Raw genomic sequence first — 18,599 nt, forward strand, 5'->3', positions numbered from 1 at the left:
AGAGGCCGGGAACTTACCATGGTGATGGCGATAGATGACTACATAGTTCTTCGAGATGTCCCCCCTGTTCGACGACTGACCTTTCCTAATCTTGAATCGTATTGCGAAGAAATTGTCTCGCCCGATGAAGCGATCTGGCCCTGGTTCTGGCAAGCCATTCGGAAGTCAACAAAACTCGCCGTGGTCTCTAGCTTCCTCCTACATAATGCCATACCCTATTCTCAGCTGACAACTTGGGAATATCAATTTTTTGACCGTTGGGATGACGTGGAGAACTTCCTCTATGTTGCACAGAGCTGTACGGTCCTCGAATCCCTTACATTGTCAGATGTCTCGAGTGATAATTCCGATTATCCTGTGGCTGTTCGAGAGGTCAAGCTTCAAGTTGCCCTCCCTTCGTCAATTATCGATCACAACTGAGCAGGACGACTACAACTGGTCGGCCAGTATCTTTTGCTCCCTCGACATGCCCTCTCTCGAAACATGCCACATCCACTATTATGCCACATCGCCTCTACCTTCCGTATTAATCGATATGGTTCGACGATCCTCGATTTCGCTGAAACAAATAAGGCTTGAACTATTGCAAGAGCATTCAAGCTCATTTAGGGACTCTCCACTTCTGCTCGATATCTTGCAAGCTGTCCCAAAATTGACTCGTTTTGAGTTGTCCTTGAATACCGCATTTGTCGATGACATAGTCTCCGTTCTCCTTTCCAAATTCGAAGACGGGTCTCCCGATTTTCTCCCACTCCTTGACTATTTCTCCCTCGAACTTTCGTATGTCACGCTGAACACGCAAGTCGTGGAGCGCATACTGGAGGTGGTGTCTGCAAGGCAGCGTACATTCCATCCTTTGGCGGAGTTTCGCTTCACGCGTTTTGATGAGTTCACGCAAGTCAAGCCGGAGAGATTTGTCATGGAGCCAGAACTGATCGAAAGGATAAGGATACTTGATGAGGGTCATGTCAAGGTCGTTATTCAGGACTGTGTAAAACCCTGAAGCCAGCATTATGTACATAGTAGCTTGGTTTCATCGTCAGAAAGCGATTCGTCAATCGTACTATACTTCAGATTTAGCTCCAGAGTATATATCATGTAGATCACCCTATTCTGCAATATACAAGCCCGATTTTATCCCGAGTTCACGTTCAGTGTGGTAGCGCCGAGGTAATGCGCTCCGCAGCGTCCCTTAAACCATCACCACCATCAACGCGTTCTTTACTCTTGTACTAAGCTAGCTTCCAGTCATTCTATGAAATCCTCTCCCCACTCTGCAACATGTGCATGACAAAGAACAGTCGACGAAGTTTTGGACGTGTTTCAATACGACAAATGTTCATGTTACGGAGCACTCTCGGTAGGTGACAATCCTCCGACCCATCCCTTATACAGCTTTTAAGAACTGACCGTTCACATACAGGAGCAGCAATAGCGACTCTCGAATCTCTCATGCTCAAACAACTAGCCAAGGCGGTCGAGCTCACAACTAAGTATAAGCAGTCTTTCATATGTACAGTAATCCTTCGACGGGTTCGTGAGTGGTGGGACTCAGTAGAACTCAGGTTTAGCAATGCCAGCTAGCCTACAAAGCAAGAATTTGAGTTCAAAATCTCGAAATGATCAATGGTGAACGCGACGCGGCGTGACTTACATCCGGAGTACCAGGTTCCCCAACGCTCTGATAGGGGTCCATTCCGCCCAGACATTCAGCCACTGTAACCAATCTGTACCCAGCCGCTCTTAGTCGATCTACAACTTCAGGAACCACTTGATGCCTGTTGCCATAAAACAGCTCATGAGCGCGGTCAAAGGAGTCCCAAAGGCCAAGTTGGAGCCTCTTACGCAGTGGTTTCTAAAATCCTCAAAATTAAAAAAAAAAACCAAATCAAGTTTGTTTGAAAAACCCACATACCAATCTCGTGGTTAAGAGGTAAAAGTGTACTCGGGTGTTGGTTGATTATGTCAATATAGTCACGGATAGTATTTGCCGGTGGTTTCCCGTCGTCGTCGCCAGCACTTAAAAGAGGGTAACACAATGCACATACACATTAGTGGGGCCAACTCAGTAGTATGAATTACAAACTTGAACCCCTACTCACTCAAAGTCCCAGAGTACTAGAGATTGGCCACGGGCAGCGGCTATGGTTCTGACGTTATCGTTGTAGCTTTCGTAGGCTGTCATAGTCCGTGTCAATATTACATACCCTCGAAAGGCAAATGTTTGTTACGAATCGCGTGAACTAGTACTTACGCGGTCGCATGAACGCCGGTACGACGCCAACAATCCGTTGAAGAGCCTCTTAGTAGGACCAGGAAAGGGATGGTCAGGGAGAGGTTCGTGAATTGATTGATCGGAGCATACTTACCTTCGACGCGCCGCATTTCATCGCGAACTTAAAATAATAATAAAAAGATCCATGAGCTCTCGAGAGTCAGTCAACCTGAACCCAAAAAGAACAGAACCTTCATCCGAGCCAAGCGTTGCTAAATCTCGATGTCCCCAGGTGTGGGATGCTACTTGATGACCTTGACCATAAACATATCGTACATTCGCCATATTGTCTTGATCGTAGATACAACCCCCTGGTTTAGGTTGAGTTGAACTTAAGTAGACACCCTCAATATTAATTTCATTACTTACGGTTGTTGCCATCTGATAGAGACTCGGAGGTTAGCGCAAGCGCAAGCCAATATGTTGAAACGGACCGTGACTTACTGTAGAAAAAAGTACCCTTCACATTGTATTTCGTCAACGTGTCGCTGATGTTACGCCTGTTTCATGGGGGGGGGGGGGGGCCAAGTCCAAGTCTGAGTCAGTCTGCAGAGGAATTTTCGAAGGAGTATAGAAATCTCAACGCGTAGATAGAAGGACCGTCATCCTAGATGCAGAAAAAAAACAACAAAGGAACACCCAAGTAAGCGTCTCTCCACCACAGAAAAACAACAATAATGCACGTACGAATGTGAGGGCAACAGTGTTCGGCACTGTACAATTTGAGAAAACCTGGGCTAACTGCCGTTTGACCGGACCCGGACGATGTCGGTGAACAGCAGAGACTGATAAACCAAAGGAGAGCAAAACGACGATGGAGGAGGTCTTCATGTTGAAGAATCTTGGCTTCAGTGGGTAAGGGTGCTGGAAATTTGGCAGAACCTATAAGTAATTCCGCCTTTTAGACACTGACAGGGCAAATGATAACGTTTTGAGATCCATGGATCAGATGCATGGTCGTAACTTTAGCTGGAATATTTATATTACCGAAAAGAGGAGGCGAAGTTTCGGCTGCCCACAGAGTCATGTTGGAGTCATGCATGGAGTCAAAGGGATGGAACATCAATTAGAAGCTGCTTCTCGCGGAGGTGGTAGCAGATAAACTTGAGGAAAAAGGGAACTCAGAGCAGATTCCCACTCCGCCTCACCGAAAATCGACAATCGACAATAATCCCTGGCCTTTGTCGGGCGAAAATATCGTCATGCGTCGTTGCCATATGTCCGAAGTGAGCGCGAAATGCCCAGTCGCCTAAAACGATTGTTTCGATGGCCAAGTTTAAAATGTTATACTATGTATTCACCATAGGCACTTCTTGTTGCTGCTGTTCGCTTCTAAATTCGTCTTCCACGCCACTGTTGAGAGCATAGCATGGGGGAACTGCTGCTTGAATGATCATGATGAAATTCGCGATTTTATTCTGCTTAGAATTGGCATATGGGGCACTGGAAGCACCATGAGCCTCTGTCTCTTTCGAAAAACACTTCCTCCAACTGCGAGTCATCTTCCGACTCTTCTCCAAAAATCAAATGGAGGGGTCTCCGAGGTCATCTTCAAAGTCTTCCAAACGATGTGTCGTCAGGGTAGGTAGATATTGGGATCTTGGTAGTCATTTGGATAGACAGACCTCCAACGCCAGCCTTCATCTTCCCAAAGGATCTCTTCGCACTCTTCATAATCATCCTCATCTCTCGTCTTCGTCATCGCTGTCATCGCACTGGATGGCTACGTAATCAATATCCTGAAAGGAGGGGAAGGGGGGGAAAAAGAAATTAGAAGGGCCGTTGGGAGATAGAAGCTTTCTGTGGCCTGGATGTGCGGCAGCTTACGACGTGCTCCACGGTCGTAGAAATACTCGTCGCAAGACCGCGCAATTGCCAAGAGGAGGTGGATTCGTAGTCACGGTCCGAGTCTGACATGGTTATGGATGGAGGTGTGATGGACCATGGTAGATGCTCGAGCAAATGGATTCGTACCATGTACGAGTTGGAGTTTTCTGAGCATCTTCACGAATCACCTGGGGAAAGAAACTCCTTTGCACTGGTATTAGTAAATGTTAATGGAAGGACCCCTTGCTAGTTCTGGATCCTTTAATTTGTTCGCCTGTCCTTTCGTTTTTTGTTAGCTCAAGTTTTTCTGAACTCTCGTTTGTCATTGTTGAGAGAGAAAGAGGCGCGCATGGAGTTGAGACGGTGACTTTTCATTTTTGACTTTTTGACAGTGGCTTAAATTGGATCTGATAGAATTGCAGTTTGCACGTGGTACTAGGAAGTGAGGTTACGTATACACTGTATCTTCCACCCGAGCCTATGACTATCTAGAGATTTGAACCGAGAGTGTAATCCTCCTACTCACCCACTTAGCAGATACTAGGACCAGTTTTACAGATAAGTAGTGGAACATTGTTTTCCCTGCGACGCCAGAAGTTAGCTTTGGCACAAATTCTCCTGATGATTAAGTACCCCCTCACCATAGCCAACTTCGCTACGCATGATACCAGGCCGACATTTGTACTGCAGGATTCGAGTACGGTACAGGCGATGGGGTATGATGGATATGACGACCTCCGTACGTCCTTGTACTACGTAGGGTCGCGTTTCGGTCACGACGTGGTCAACTACTAGATACTGAATTCCAGCGTAACAAAGCATGAAACCGTCAAAACTTAACAACGACAAGAAACGGATCCCATCGCGAGCGCGAGCGCTTGACTCGACTCGATTCGCTTCCACGAGTTTCCGAATCAGAACCGTCTTCAATTAGTGCACTATACGCTTTTTATACGGATTAGAATGTAAGTATCATTTGCAACACGGCCGAGTCAAAAAAAGAACGTTTACGAGTGAGGGAACCTGAGATTACCTTTCCTATAATTCCAATACCCCATACCTCCATCCGATCCGGGCCCGTAGGGGAAGCTCTCATCGATGCTAAACCGATATATATGCCACAATTCTAACCTTCCAGCGCATCGCAATAAAGTAGGTATGCCTGGCCCCTGGGTGGAGCACTTTAGCGCTTCAGTATGATGAAGCCTTTGCTCAGAAAGGACTAGCGTGTAGTTTTTGGTACTGACTCACCAAAGTCAAGTAACGCCATGAAAATGGAACAGCCCCTTAACTACCGACAGTACCACGATGTAAAAAATTCCTACTTGTGACTGTCGAGGGGATAGAGTGCACCATGCACCATGCGTCATCGATCATCTGCCAGCGGCCCGCGACAGGGATGAAATGATGATAAAAGTTGGAAGATTGAGTGAAGCTTGAAAGTTTGCCAAAGCCGATCACTATCCACAAACTATCCAATCCGTAAGAGTTTGAGGAGTTTTCCAAGTGGATAGTTCCATTCCTACTCCTAATCCACGTTCTTAGGCCAGATTCACAAGAAACTCGTCGAGTGCTGACCGGGTTGCAACGGTTGAATTCAGAGGATCTTCAGTTCTGTGGTGGTGGTCGAGGATACGTATGGGATTGTGTGACGTGACTCATCGCGTGTCACCTTCAACCACTACGCCTTCGGGATGAACTGGAAGTTAAGACTTCTTGATAGATCCGATTTCTCTGAACTTGGGGGCGCTAGTCGACCATCTAGAGAGAGACGTCACCATGCTATATTTAGAGAGAGCTGTTGAAAACTGTCAGTAAGTCGTAACAAGCATTCGACGCAAGGGACGTTAATAATAATACCGTCAGTTTCAATCCGTGCCGTAGCTCCGTTCCGTGAAACGCAATGGCTGATGGCCGTTTGCGGCTTGGGATTCACCTGCGAGCGCATCGGATTGCGACAGAAACGGCGCGTTGTTTGGCGCGCACATATCGTCTATTTGGCCGCTCCTTTGAACTTTACGGGTACACCTTCCACAATCCTCCGCTTTTGAAGGTGTTGACGGTATTCAAAGTAGTGCGCTCTGATGTCATCACAACTCCTTTCTTTTTCGGCGTCGAGTCGTGCTTGCCCCGCATGTTCGGCAACCGTTTACAAGGGTCGGAAGATTGAATAATACTGCGGGACATTGACAGCGTCGATTCTGAATGAAGCTAGCGAGGTTGCAAGGCAGTGTGTTCTAACTATTTTTGTGGTGGCTAACGTACACTAGTAAGCGCTTTTCCTGTCCTGTCTACGGGATCTCGTCACAATTATCCCTGCGAAACGGTACTACATCACCGCTGGGGAAACAGCTCTTTCTCTCAGGCCTAGCCCTCTCGAAGCTTTCGAACATAACCCAAAAATAACCTTTCGGCAACTATTCGCCTACGACTCACTGGCATACATCCCCTCTAGATCTCAGAAATTATGTATCGTTTTTCCATGGGGTTAAGTGGCCTTGGTAAAGGGTTTAAAAGGCCAACGTACAGGGTCTAGTAAAATCCCCAGCCAGCGGTCACGGTCTACTGAAGCCCCGAGTTTATTCAACGATGTTAATGAAGACCTCCTCCATCGCCTTCACTTTGCTCTCCTTTGGTTTATTGGATTTGGCTTCTGCTGCTCCTCGTCCTGTCAAACGGCAATTAGCACAGATATACGACCGTTGTACAGAGCCGAACACGGTTGCTCTCACATTCGTACGTGCATTCTCGAAAGTTGTTGTTGTGCGACGGCTTATGTTTGTTTCGTTTTTCGTTGTTCTAGGATGACGGTCCTTATATCTACGCGTGAGATTTCCCCTCCCTCCTCGAAATTCTCTCCTCAGAAAGGGTGACTGACTGACTGACTTGCCGAATAGACGCGACATCAGTGACGTACTGACGCAAAATGGTGCGAAGGGGACTTTTTTCTACAGTAAGTTCATTTAAATATATTGCGCGAGATGGGGCCGTATAACCATAAACTAACCCTCCCATCAGATGGCAACAACTGTACGTTTTTCTGGAAGTGAAAAATCAATCGACATATCTTTCTCTGATACGTTACGGTGACTAAACAGGGGATTGTATCTACGATCAAAACATAATGGATAACGTCCGATATGTTTATGGTCAAGGACATCAAGTAGCTTCCCATACCTGGCGACATGCGGATTTGTCAACGCTTAGCTGGGATCAAGGTCTGTATTTTTTTTTTTGCCAGTGGGGTGTTGATTCATTGATGAACTCGGATTCCTTTTTTTTTGGGTTTTCAGTTCACGACGAAATGTGGCGCGTCGAACGTATGTTTCAATGCAACACAACACAACACAATGACTCTCGCTGACAGTCCCTATCTCTACCTCTTGTTTAGAGGCTCTCCAACGGATCGTTGGTGTCGTACCAGCGTTCATGCGACCGCGTAAGTGCATATTCATACACGGTATGCAATTCCAAGTTAACAAATGGGTATTATTATTATGACAGCCTACGGAAGCTACAACGACAACGTCAGAGCCGTAGCCGCTGCCCGTGGCCAATCTCTAGTTCTATGGGACTTTGAGTGAGTGGTAGTCCATATTCATTCGCTGGCAGCACAGTAATAACGAGTACCCTTCACCCTTCACCCTTCACCCCTTCTCTTAAATCAGTGCTGGCGACGCCGATGGGAAACCACCCGCAGATAATATCCGGGACTATACTGATAAGATCAACCAACACCCGAATACGTTGTTACCTCTTAACCATGAGACTTATGGTATGTGTTTTTTTATGGTTCTAAAACAAAGCTTTGGGTGTTTTTTTAACTTTGAGGTTTCAGAAACGACTGCGTAAGCTTATAATCCCCATCCGACTTGAAGTACCCATTTCGGAAAGACTCACCCCTTCTTTTACGACAGACATCAAGTTATCCCTCAAGTTGTGAGTCAACTAAAGGCAGCTGGGTATAGGATGGTTACGGTCGCTGAATGTCTGGGAGGGATGAATCCGTATCAGAGTGTTGGGGAGCCTGGTACGCCGGATGTGAGTTGTTGTTATTGTTTTAACCATTCGAGGTTTTGATCCATGAATCTGTGTTCTTGTTTGTAGGGGAGCTGGAGTTGCTAAATGTTCAACGTCAGACCTCCGAAGACGGGATGGGTGTTGATGCTGCTTTTCGATACCCGAGCTACCCAGTTTGAACAAGTTACAGTTATACGGTTCATGGACTTTTTGAAGGACTCGTCACTCCTTACTTATATTTGAAAGTGGTAGTACTACTGTTTTTTCTTTGTTTATTAATAATACCTTCAACGAGATTCACGATTTTCTGTTCGATCGCCTGACGTCGAGGAATGGATATTGGTGCTGTTACTTGTGATTATCGAGCAAGTAACCATATTTACCGCTTTTCCGAGTGAGAGCGTAATAGGCAGAGGGACAGTCGAAATTCAAGAATCAAAAAGAACAGTATCAAATGGTTATTCATTCAATACGACCTCGTCGACTGACAACTACAACTTTACAAACACTTTTTTTTTTGTTTTTTAACGGGGGTTACAACTTACAGGAGCTCTTGCCAGGAGGTACTCGCATCGCACTTCACTAGAGGAAACTGCAGAAACAGCAAAACCAAAAAAAAAAAAAAAATCCCAATGAGCCACCACCACCAAACTTAGAAAAAACCAAAAATACTCACGGAAGTGGAATCAACTTAAGATCACCATTCCAAGACGTCCCGAGGACTTTGACATCATAATGCAACCACAACCATTTATCCTTAACCGTAAACGTGAACTTCCCAGAAACAATCTTCCAATCAAACCCAATAGAAATCCCCTCCGTAATACTCCCAGTGGCACATCCAAGCTTTTGTTTGGAGAAGAACGGGATCTTGACGTAGAGACAGATGGAGATCGAGCCTGACTCAGGTGATATCGAAGCAAGCCTCGACCTGTGCCGATGAGACAGATGCGAATAAGTGCCCAGTTGGAAATGCTGGTAAGGAATTATGTGACTTACCGAGAAGGTAGCAGGGCCAAAACTCCAAGAAACATCATAGCACGTTCCAGCCGAAGCTTTGGAACCGAAGACCGGGGTTCGCTGGACGGCGAAAACGTGGATTTCCTGGCCGTTGGTGAGGTTGGAGGCTGGCTCAACCCTGTGGTGGGCCTCGATCCAGTGCTCAACTAGGTCGGGGTCACAGTTGAGGGACGTGATGTGCTTGGGGAAACGGAGGAATCCAGACTTACTATTATCCTCGTGAGCTGTGAGGGCGAACATCCGTTAGCTGATCGATAACACACGAGTGCACTAGAATCGAGAGAACCCACACTGAGACATGTTGCGGATGCTTTGAGAAATGAGAACAGTAGCAGGAAGTTGCTGAAGAATCTTGGAGCGGGACGAGTTGAGCTTTTATAACCTCGCTGGCTTGAATTTGTTATTTGATAGTCGCAAAGAAGACTCAAGCACTTACAAGTCACCACATTCCCAGAAGTTGTCCGACGACAAGGACAAGAGAAATGTCTTTGTGATTGAGAAGCGAAGTTCTGTGACACAAGCATTCCCCCTACCTTTGACCTGCTGTACCAAACCGCCTGAAATCACGATGCCAATCACCCGTTTGGAAGTCATAAGCGATTTGGGTGCAAAACCACCAGAATTTGGAATTGAAAGTGATAGTTTGATGGGGGGGGGCCAAAGTCGGAATGAGGAGCGAATACATGCTAGATGTTTCTCGCTGGATTGTTGCTTTCGCGACATCCGCTCGCCTTCATGGATGATCTTGTGCTTCCAATCATAAGTGTTAGAGACTAGAACCGCGTTGTGTTAGAGTCTTGCACTGAACCTCCAAGTGGCCGCGCAAAGAACGAGAACGGAAGGCGAAGCCAACGAAGGAACCAGGACGTTCCATCTAAACGTCTGGCTTAGTTCAGTTCAACTCGGAGAACAGAATGTACGAGGGATTTGAGATATCCAAACATTGCTTTCCATTGTCCTGGGTCCATAAAGAGACGTTCAGTCAAGCAGAAACTAGGGCAAACTAGAAGGGTACATAGGTTCCATAACAGAAATGTCGGTGGTCTATAATTCCATAGATAGCATGGAATCTCCGTCGGAATACTGGGCAAAAACTTTGAGAAGACAGCCGCGGCGTCCTTCCATGAAGCGTACATGGAGAGGACGTGTGGTTCATAATCTGGAAGTGCGGCGAGGTTGGTGTATGGATGTTGGAAGCGTTGGTGTACGGGGAAGACTTAGAGAACTCGCCGTCAGTCTAACATAGAACGACCAAGAAAGGACGACGCCAACGTACACCGAAATAAAATTGACTTTCGTTTATCGGGCACCGCAAATTATTCCAGTGGAGATCTCTGACAGCCACCCCTGGAGGGGTACCCAGTGCCCACTTGAGTGATCCCGGGCTCTCTGTGCACGCTCCGCACCCTATGTCCTCCGACCCCGCGAGTCTCCCTCAAGCAACACCGATGCTAGCTAGAGGGGCCAACGACTCGGTTTTCAACCACAGCTCGGCTCATGATATCACTTCGGAGAAGCCTCATCCGGCAGATGCTGGATTGAAATCCCTTCTCGAACTTGAGGAATGGAGGTATCGAGAATATACATCTGATTCGAGTTCGGACGGACTTGGTTTGTAAACGTAACTTTCATTGTAAACGATGGCTCGCTAGGCAATTATAACGATTCTTGTAAGATCATAGATGTATGTATACCTATGTCAAAAAATGTAAACGACCTGTTATGCCTTACAGAACCTGGAGACGTACCGTGCCTTAGTAAAATGCTATACTCGAGAGACCCAGCACCACCATGGGATCCAACTCTCGCTTGAATGTTATATCCGCTTCGTTTTGCCTAGCATTTGCAAGATAACTTTCATCCTGTCCCGGGAACATGAGCCTTATTGCTCATGGTGAGGGGGGTCCGAGGGTGCGTAGGTTTGGCGTTGGTAGTTGGGGATTCGGGGAACCTTACCCATTCGAAGATACGATGATACGATTCTTGACTGTAAAATATTGGCTCTGGGGACGAGCGCCATGCCGTTTCGATTATTCATTGCTGTTGGATCCTATAGTGGTGTCCACGAATCAAATCAGGGTCTATAGGTGCGGGGTCAGTGACGTCGAAGGGGTAACCGGAAGCAGAACATACCGGAGATGTAAGTCTCAGACAACCCATCCTCAAGTCTCCCTCCCAGCTGAAGATGCTCAGAAAACTCCAACTCGTACGAATCTTTTGCTCAAGCGTCTACCATCATACCTCCATCCATAACCATGTCAGACGAGGTTTACTACGAATCCACCTCCTATTGCGCGTCTTGTGACGAGTATTTCTACGACCACGGAGAACGTCGTAAGCACATCCAGGCAACAGAAAGTCATCCTCGATGTGACATTTGCCATAAACGATTCCTTAATCAGAATACTTTGCGCGTAGTAAGTGCTAGTTCTTCAACGACCAACACAAACGCTAACTTACCATTTCACCACTGCCCTGCACAGCACTACCTCGAAACTGCTGGCCACCACTACTGCATCACATGCGATAAGCTTTTCGATTCTGCCGGCGGTCTCCAAGTTGTAAGTGTTCTGTGTTGCTTTTCTTCTATCTCCCAAACGGCCTCCTAATTTCTTTCCTCCTTCCCTCCTTCAGCATATTGATTATGCAGCCGTGCATTGCAATGATAGCGATAACGAAGACGAAGACGAGGATGATTATAAAGAGCGCGAAGAGAATTGGGAAGACGAGCTGGCCTTGGAGGTCTATCCAAATGGCTACCAAGATCCCAATATCTACTATCCTGACGACGCATCATTTGAAGACTTTGACGACTACGATTTTGAAGACGAAGAGGACCTCGGAGACCCTCCGTTTGACTTTGGAGAAGAATGGGAAGATAACTCGCAGTTGGAGGAAGGTGTCGAAGAAATAGATGGGTTCCAGTGCCCCATGTGCCAGAAATGTTCGCCGAACACGGTTTGCTCTACCAATTGTGGGCATTTGTTTTGTGCTCCGTGTATCAAGGCGGCTTTGCAGCGGCCACTATACGGGAATGTGTCCTGTTTGCGACGAAGATGATGATGTAGCGGAGTTGAGGAGAGTATTTTTGACGTCTGCTTGATGCTATCAGTAACGATTACGGATTATCAGAATAAATTTACCTTTTTTCTTACTCTACACTTCTGAATCGTCCATCTAGATCAACGTACGCGGTGAGCTTGGAAGTTGGATGACTTTCGATGCAAGTTTCCCACCACCAGTGGTTCCCGTACGGGACCTGGATGCCGCGTAAGCTATCTATCCATTATGTATTGTGGTCCACTGTTTGCCGACCATTGTCACCCAGTTTCAAACAGTGACTCAAACTGAACTACCTACAGCTTCAGAGTCGTTTCATTACAGTGCAAGGTTCTAACGTGCGAAGGAAGAAAATAAAACGTGAGCGGTACATTGACTCCTTTTCAAGTTCAACTCGAATATAACTAGACAGGAACGCGGCCAATCGATATTTCAATGCGAGTACATCGACAACCAATTTTATGCCAACAGTGCCAGCAGGATCTCAATGCTCCCAATATTCGCCGATTCCATATTCTCGAACCTCGATTTCTTCGATGCGAATACGTACCTTCCGAGATAGAGAGATCTCATTTGACCAAGGTTTTGATGGAAACGGAGAAACAAGTTGAGCAGTACGAGAAAGATATTTCGGTTTTGCGACAAAAGCTGGATCAGCTAGAGAAGGAAAAGATCGCTGCAGAAGCCGTCACAAAGCAGTGTCGTGCCAGTCTCTCTGTGCATCGACGGGTACCTGTGGAGATCTGGGAACTGATTTTTTCTATATTATGTCTGTCGCTGCACGACTATTCGTTCGATACCAACTTGTTGCCAGGACTCCCTGCCATCCTCATCTCCCAAGTTTGCTCACATTGGAAGGCCATCGCCGGCGGATTGCCCAGTATCTGGTCTTCTATCAACGTCCAATTGCGCGAGCTTTGCGACACCAGGCTTCCCCTCGAGACCTACCTATCGAATTCGGCAGGTTATCCTTTGAAGATACGGATCGCAGGCCAAAGCAATGCTCCCCTCACGCCACAAGGCGTTGACGTTTGGCAGACGTTGTTCAAACACATTAACAGATGCAGAGAGCTCGTTATGGCGATTCCTTCTTTCTGTTTTAATGAACATCATTTCCCATCAATTTCGAATTTTACCTTTTCCAAGCTTGAATCACTGCACGAAGAAGATGTTATCCCTGGTCAACGTGAATGGCCCTGGTTCTGGCAAGCTATCCAGGAGGCACCGAAACTTACCACCGTTACCACCTTAAACTCCAATCGCACGCTAGTACCTTTTTCTCGGCTAACCACATGGGAGGTTCATACTAGCGGGCCTTCGGAAGTATGCGAGCTCTTCGATGCCTTGCGGAGCTGTGACTGTCTTGTTTCCCTTACATTACCAGCGATCTGGAGTAATTCTAAATACAATGTTGCATTATCGCTTCCAACGGTCGAGTTACCTTCTCTTCGACGGTTTTCCGCCATCGCTTATCGGGACCAGTGCGGTTGGTTATCCACTATTGTCGAATCCCTTATCATGCCTCTCCTCGAAACATTACGCATCGAATACAGGCAATTGGATCTACCTGGAACAGGACCCCTGTTAATAGGGCCAGATGCCTGACCCGGTTCCGGATAAAATTGGGGGGGGGGTTTTGAAATCCCTGGCCCCCATCCGGATAAAACAAGCCAAAATTTCGCCGATCCCTGGTCCAGCTTTCCGGATAAAGACAAGGGGTCCGGCCTATGCCTGACCCCGTCCGGATAAAAGTGAGACGGCTAGCTGTGACCGGTGACCGCCGGACGGGAGGGTAGACAGTGGGTACCCTCATGTAGGCTCAGTCCGCATTGGCCGATATCTTATCGTGGGAGTTGGGACGGGGGTCGAACGAAAACTTCGCTGGACAGCTCGTGATCCAGCTCCGGGTGGCAGAAATGGTGTCGTTGATGGAGAGAAGGCGAATGGTCCAATGGCAGGAAATTCTGCAAATGCTGCATTGTCCGCCACCGCAGTCGCAAAGAAAGTCAGTTGATTCAGTTGAGAATCTAATAACTGTGATATCTTTTTGACAACCTTTCATTCTACCAGAAACTCGCCGCACGTAAAGATGTATGGGCAAAAAAAGCGGCAAAACTCCCGAAGTCACTACGGTTAGGTGACGCCGGTGTAAGCCCCGAGACGCCATTGACCACCTCGTCAAAAAAAGGGTCAGGATATGGATATGCCTTCGTTGATAAGACCGTTGTACTATGTCAAGGTATGCTCTTCTCCACACATTCAAATTCATTCGTAGTACAGCTGCTAATACGAGTTTCAGTGCTAGCGATCTATTGCAAGGGTGGAGGTAAAAACGGCAAACATGAGTTCAGAACCGAGTCTTCTAATATCTCGGCGGTTTCGTACCTTGTAGTCCAACTCTACGATGAGTGGATTGGCACACGAGGCCTTTTCCGACCTATACACAATTCACTTGAATTTCTTCGTCTCCGAGTGAAGAAATTTGCACTCCTCCCTTCCTCGTTCTTTCTCTGCATACTTGATACCAACTTGATACTCCTGCGCAGGTCCATCATGGTGGAATTAAAGTCTCTGAGAATGATTGGTCAACGTTTTGCAAGCTTCGCGATGGGAAGGAAAATATCCAAGAGGTAACTGATTTGACAGATCTGTACACCCGAGTCGTCGCATGGCGAACTGATAGGCGACACGGCATGATTCGCCGTTGCGACACCTGCCCAATGAGCGAAGGCCAGCGACCCAGCGTATATCTGTAGTTTGTCTGTGGTAGTAGACTACACCACGGTTCGTGCGGGATATCAAAAGGATGTCCGCGAGCTGATGTTACGAGCTCCTGCCTTGAAGTCTTGACGGACGTACTGGGGATGTCGGAATGATTGCTCGGAATAAGTCGGAAAAAGATCCCCTGCCCAGACATCCTCACGATATCCCACGAGGAATGTCCCAGCGACATCCTTCATTCGTCCATTTACTACTACTTGTGGCACCTTTAACTGTGATCCCGGTATTTTTCTTTCCTTATGCTGGCCTCACACTCATATGTTCCCAATGTGTCTGTGATTGTCTTTAGATACCCTTTCAAGATAGCATTTCTGTCTAGACTAGGTTGAATGACCAAATGATTTATCCTACTTGGCTATGGTATCAACGTAAAACATACATGCTGACTGTGACCAACCTCTTCAATAGACATGTCGGGTCCACATGAAAAACACCTCATAGAAACACTATCATGTGAAGCTGAATAGACTCTATTCATCCTGAATATTAGACATCAAGTTGTAAAATATAGTGGTCTGTGGATCATAAATAATGAACGATGATAACGAGCGCAGTCCAAGGCTGCGCCGTGACTGACTATGTACTGGGGTTGAAGGAATGTGTTATGTGTACGTAGCTGAGAAAGGTTAGAGGTATTTATGAGTAACAATAGGTGGCAGTTGTGGAAGATATGGTATTGGGCGAGCATGGATCTAATCAACAGCAGCGGTGGTAGTGGGAAGGGCTGCAAAAGCTTCTTTCGTCACGCTGGAAAATTGAGAGCGGTCGTGCTCGAGGTATCGTGCCATAGCCCTGATAAAACACAAATGAGTTGACGAGACAGAACGAGAGTCTGTGTGACCACGCACTGAGAGATACGGAGAGGATCTTTTCTTCACGAATCTTTTTCAACCTCTCGTCAATGTCGTTCCAAAATGTTGCTGGAGCCTTTCCGTCGTCGGTATCAGCTCCTCCATCAATAAATTCGCGACGCTAGTACGGCAAAGGGATTAACAGAGAAGTGCGGCAATACTGGCTGCAAGTCAGTAGATATGTCCATCAGTGCTTCAACCAGAACACTGAGTGCAGCTGCATTCTGGTTGGCGGCCATATCGAAGTGACCACTCAAGGTCAGCCACCTGCTGTTGTGGTTGGTCTTCTTCAACTAGCGGCAGACCAATGGTGGTTGTGAGAGGACTTTGAAGAAAATTGTCGTCGTCGTCTGAGGGCGACATCAGCAGCGGAATTCGAAGAGGAAATTAGTAGATGGAGGGAAGGATAAAATCAGAAGAGGAAATACCTGCGCCCATGCTTCGTAACCATTCTTAAGTATTTTCGCTTGTTCTACTTTTCAAGCCCCGACATCATGAGCCCGACTCGGACAAGAAAAGTCAGAGCCAGCTCTGTCACTGAGATGCTGAGTGCGTTACCAAAGGCTCGAGGGATATGTCGGAAGGACAGTGGGGAAGAACATCAATAGAAGGCTGAGATTCTAGTAGAAGGATATGGTAATGAGGGGGTTCTGTCGAGATAACGACCTCAATGGGAGATTTAAAAAATGTCAAAAGGACATCCCAATGGCAGAGGAGGAATACATACGCCGACGCGTCCATTTGAGGTTGTTAGGATGTCAGGCTGATGTACATCAAAAACATTAACATAATGTCGCGCGCTGACCATCGCACCTATATCCCGAGAAATTGGTGGTGTAGTAGGGCGAGTGAGCTAGGTCATCCTCAACGCCCACACCCAACGCACACTGTTCATTTCATCTCTATTAGTCCATTCTAATAACGTGTTGTATGACACTACCTGCTACAGTAAAAATACGTAGAGATGATAGTTCGCTTCCAACTTGATACTGTTTGTACAGAACTATTAATGACAAGAAAACTTGGAGGAGGAATAAAGACGTTGAGCACCACCATCGATGGCACAATGGTCACGTTTTATCTGGACAAGAGCTGCCGCCCCGCGTATCAGTTCGCCATGCGACGACTCGGGTGTACAGATCTGTCAAATCGGTTACCTCTTGAAAATATCATTACCACGTTGTCACCACCAAAAAGGGGTTCAAAGGGTCGACAAGCGGCCGCAACAGTTGTATCGGACGAGTCAGAGGAGGAATAAGGTTAGAGTTTGAAGGAAAATGGTTTTTTTTTCATATTTACATTATAAACAAAAAAAAGTGCTACTGTCATTGACCCGGAAGTCGGCAATCTAAGGAGAAATATTAGTATAACTAAAGAAGTACGTACCAGAACCTGTAAATAAATTACAGTTGCATAAAACACCTTTTGAGGTATGTGCCTACCAATTTTTGTGTGGGGAGGGTGTGAGGTTATTGAGATATGAATTTTTTAATGAGGGGGTGTCGAAAACGTGGCCCCACGGCGAAGTCGGAAATTGCCGATTTAAGTGACGTCGCTGTCGTCACACAATCGCGCTCGTTGAAAAAGTGTCGATATCTCCTCGAGTTCCCAACCAAAATACACAATAGGGGGCTCAGAATGAAGCGTAGATAAAGGCGAATATTATTTAAGCTAATTCAGTCACAAAGGATACACTTTTCCGCTTCAGATACTGGTCTAATGCCTCCAGCTCATCAACATTCTCAAATGGCTCCCAAGTCTTATCTCCATCATCCCACCAGACCCGAAATTGCAGCTTGTCCTCAACACGACGATGTTTCTCAATCTTCTTGACACCAATTTCCACCTCCTCACTGTCATTCTCACTGGTCTCTCTGTCATCTTCCATAGGCATATCAACTAATTCCCTGCTGCTGTCATAACCATTGTCCCTGAGCTCCTGGGTCAATATATCTGCAATAGAGACATTCCCAATCTCATATTCATCATCATTGTCATCGCTGTTGCTCTTGGCAGAAAGGGGTGGAGTGGTGTGAGAGGCAGCTGCTGAAGTTTCGGCAGGACTGGTCCCTTTGTTAATTCGACGGGGGCGAGGTCGGGGTTGAGATGGCTGGGGGGGTGGAGATAGTGCAGAGAAGTCAAAATTTTCACCTGAAGATGATTCTGATACCACGTCAACTTGACGACCCTTTCCTTTGCCGCCCTTTGCTCTGCCACGCCCTTTACCTCGACTCCGACCAGCACCAGCACCTCTAGCTCTACCCCGAGCTTGACCTCGCCGTTTGCCATGATCCCCACTGGCCTCTCCGATCAACTTTTCCAATTCTTGCTGTCGAGTTTTCAGACGGTGTTGGAAAGCCTTGTGTGCAACTTTAACTTCCTTCAGTAGATTTTTGGCCTTGAGCCGCCAATCCTCCTTCGCCAACTCCTCTAAGGCCTGTGCATCAGTAAGATGTCGAGCACGCCCCTGTGCATAGGTTTTCTTCTTTGTCTTACCCTTCCTCTGTGCAACCTCCCGTAATCTAGCATTCTCCTCATCCATCAGTACCATATGAGCATATGAACGATCAAGCTCAGTGCTGGCATGCTTGGCAGTCTGAACAAGAAGGTCGATATATTCCCAGAGCTCCTCTGGTGGTGCCTCATTGTCAGGGGGATCGGGAAGAGTAAGTTCGAATTTCTGAATCCGAAGGGACTCAAGTAGATTGTCGCTAGTGGCTGTGACTGATGTGCGTCCGCTGGTGGCAGAAATGTTTGGGCTGTCA

The 18,599-nt window shown here is 46.9% G+C and overlaps 7 protein-coding genes across 8 annotated transcripts; 5 read left to right on the top strand and 2 right to left on the bottom strand.

Moving 5' to 3' along the window:
• Nucleotides 1-18: 18 nt before the first annotated feature.
• E1B28_006995 (uncharacterized protein) lies at nt 19-420 on the top strand (the record flags this gene model as incomplete). Its single annotated transcript, XM_043151702.1, has 1 exon — nt 19-420. The coding sequence occupies one exon, from the start codon at nt 19-21 to the stop codon at nt 418-420; it is 402 nt and encodes a 133-aa protein (XP_043009782.1).
• Nucleotides 421-466: 46 nt separating this feature from the next.
• Nucleotides 467-1,003, top strand: E1B28_006996 (uncharacterized protein; the record flags this gene model as incomplete). The annotated part of the gene is made up of 1 exon (XM_043151703.1): nt 467-1,003. One exon carries the CDS (start codon nt 467-469, stop codon nt 1,001-1,003), a length of 537 nt encoding a protein of 178 aa, XP_043009783.1.
• Nucleotides 1,004-1,472: 469 nt separating this feature from the next.
• E1B28_006997 (uncharacterized protein) lies at nt 1,473-3,211 on the bottom strand. Of its 2 annotated transcripts, XM_043151704.1 has the most exons (12): nt 2,963-3,211; nt 2,860-2,882; nt 2,720-2,775; nt 2,645-2,656; nt 2,467-2,586; nt 2,370-2,396; nt 2,255-2,302; nt 2,103-2,178; nt 1,916-2,019; nt 1,846-1,855; nt 1,655-1,778; nt 1,473-1,585 (listed from the first exon to the last, which is right to left on the bottom strand). In XM_043151704.1, the coding sequence occupies exons 1-12, from the start codon at nt 3,104-3,106 to the stop codon at nt 1,568-1,570; spliced, it is 762 nt and encodes a 253-aa protein (XP_043009784.1). In that variant the 5' UTR covers nt 3,107-3,211; the 3' UTR covers nt 1,473-1,567. The 2 variants fall into 2 exon arrangements, with proteins under 2 accessions (XP_043009784.1, XP_043009785.1); XM_043151705.1 differs by having other exon boundaries at nt 1,655-1,855.
• Nucleotides 3,212-6,648: 3,437 nt separating this feature from the next.
• Nucleotides 6,649-8,508, top strand: E1B28_006998 (uncharacterized protein). The gene is made up of 12 exons (XM_043151706.1): nt 6,649-6,838; nt 6,906-6,928; nt 7,000-7,055; nt 7,121-7,132; nt 7,201-7,320; nt 7,396-7,422; nt 7,494-7,541; nt 7,607-7,682; nt 7,771-7,877; nt 7,941-7,950; nt 8,020-8,143; nt 8,210-8,508. The coding sequence occupies exons 1-12, from the start codon at nt 6,692-6,694 to the stop codon at nt 8,225-8,227; spliced, it is 768 nt and encodes a 255-aa protein (XP_043009786.1). The 5' UTR covers nt 6,649-6,691; the 3' UTR covers nt 8,228-8,508.
• Nucleotides 8,509-8,704: 196 nt separating this feature from the next.
• E1B28_006999 (uncharacterized protein) lies at nt 8,705-9,865 on the bottom strand (the record flags this gene model as incomplete). The annotated part of the gene is made up of 6 exons (XM_043151707.1): nt 8,705-8,714; nt 8,799-9,053; nt 9,122-9,288; nt 9,352-9,366; nt 9,433-9,532; nt 9,579-9,865. The coding sequence occupies 6 exons, from the start codon at nt 9,863-9,865 to the stop codon at nt 8,705-8,707; spliced, it is 834 nt and encodes a 277-aa protein (XP_043009787.1).
• Nucleotides 9,866-11,397: 1,532 nt separating this feature from the next.
• E1B28_007000 (uncharacterized protein) lies at nt 11,398-12,210 on the top strand (the record flags this gene model as incomplete). Its single annotated transcript, XM_043151708.1, has 4 exons — nt 11,398-11,559; nt 11,626-11,703; nt 11,777-12,116; nt 12,161-12,210. The coding sequence occupies 4 exons, from the start codon at nt 11,398-11,400 to the stop codon at nt 12,208-12,210; spliced, it is 630 nt and encodes a 209-aa protein (XP_043009788.1).
• A 202-nt stretch (nt 12,211-12,412) lies between these two features.
• On the top strand, nt 12,413-14,189 carry E1B28_007001 (uncharacterized protein). The gene is made up of 2 exons (XM_043151709.1): nt 12,413-12,562; nt 12,611-14,189. The coding sequence occupies exon 2, from the start codon at nt 12,638-12,640 to the stop codon at nt 13,805-13,807; it is 1,170 nt and encodes a 389-aa protein (XP_043009789.1). The 5' UTR covers nt 12,413-12,562; nt 12,611-12,637; the 3' UTR covers nt 13,808-14,189.
• Nucleotides 14,190-18,599: the final 4,410 nt, after the last annotated feature.

The sequence above is a fragment of the Marasmius oreades genome, chromosome 4 (assembly GCF_018924745.1).
Source record: "Marasmius oreades isolate 03SP1 chromosome 4, whole genome shotgun sequence".
Lineage (NCBI taxonomy): Eukaryota > Fungi > Basidiomycota > Agaricomycetes > Agaricales > Marasmiaceae > Marasmius > Marasmius oreades.

What these genes read in the sequence shown, in the direction of transcription:
- E1B28_006997 (XM_043151704.1), bottom strand. Translation starts at nt 3,106, where the DNA reads ATGAAGACCTCCTCCATCGTCGTTTTGCTCTCCTTTGGTTTATCAGTC. An exon ending in AACGCTTGGCTCGGATGAAG is followed by an intron (nt 2,397 to 2,466) that starts GTTCTGTTCTTT and finishes TATTATTTTAAG; the next exon opens with TTCGCGATGAAATGCGGCGC. An exon ending in ACCGGCGTTCATGCGACCGC is followed by an intron (nt 2,179 to 2,254) that starts GTAAGTACTAGT and finishes GGACTATGACAG; the next exon opens with CCTACGAAAGCTACAACGAT.
- E1B28_006998 (XM_043151706.1), top strand. Translation starts at nt 6,692, where the DNA reads ATGTTAATGAAGACCTCCTCCATCGCCTTCACTTTGCTCTCCTTTGGT. An exon ending in ACACGGTTGCTCTCACATTC is followed by an intron (nt 6,839 to 6,905) that starts GTACGTGCATTC and finishes TCGTTGTTCTAG; the next exon opens with GATGACGGTCCTTATATCTA. An exon ending in GACGGTCCTTATATCTACGC is followed by an intron (nt 6,929 to 6,999) that starts GTGAGATTTCCC and finishes CTTGCCGAATAG; the next exon opens with ACGCGACATCAGTGACGTAC.
- E1B28_007001 (XM_043151709.1), top strand. Translation starts at nt 12,638, where the DNA reads ATGCGAGTACATCGACAACCAATTTTATGCCAACAGTGCCAGCAGGAT.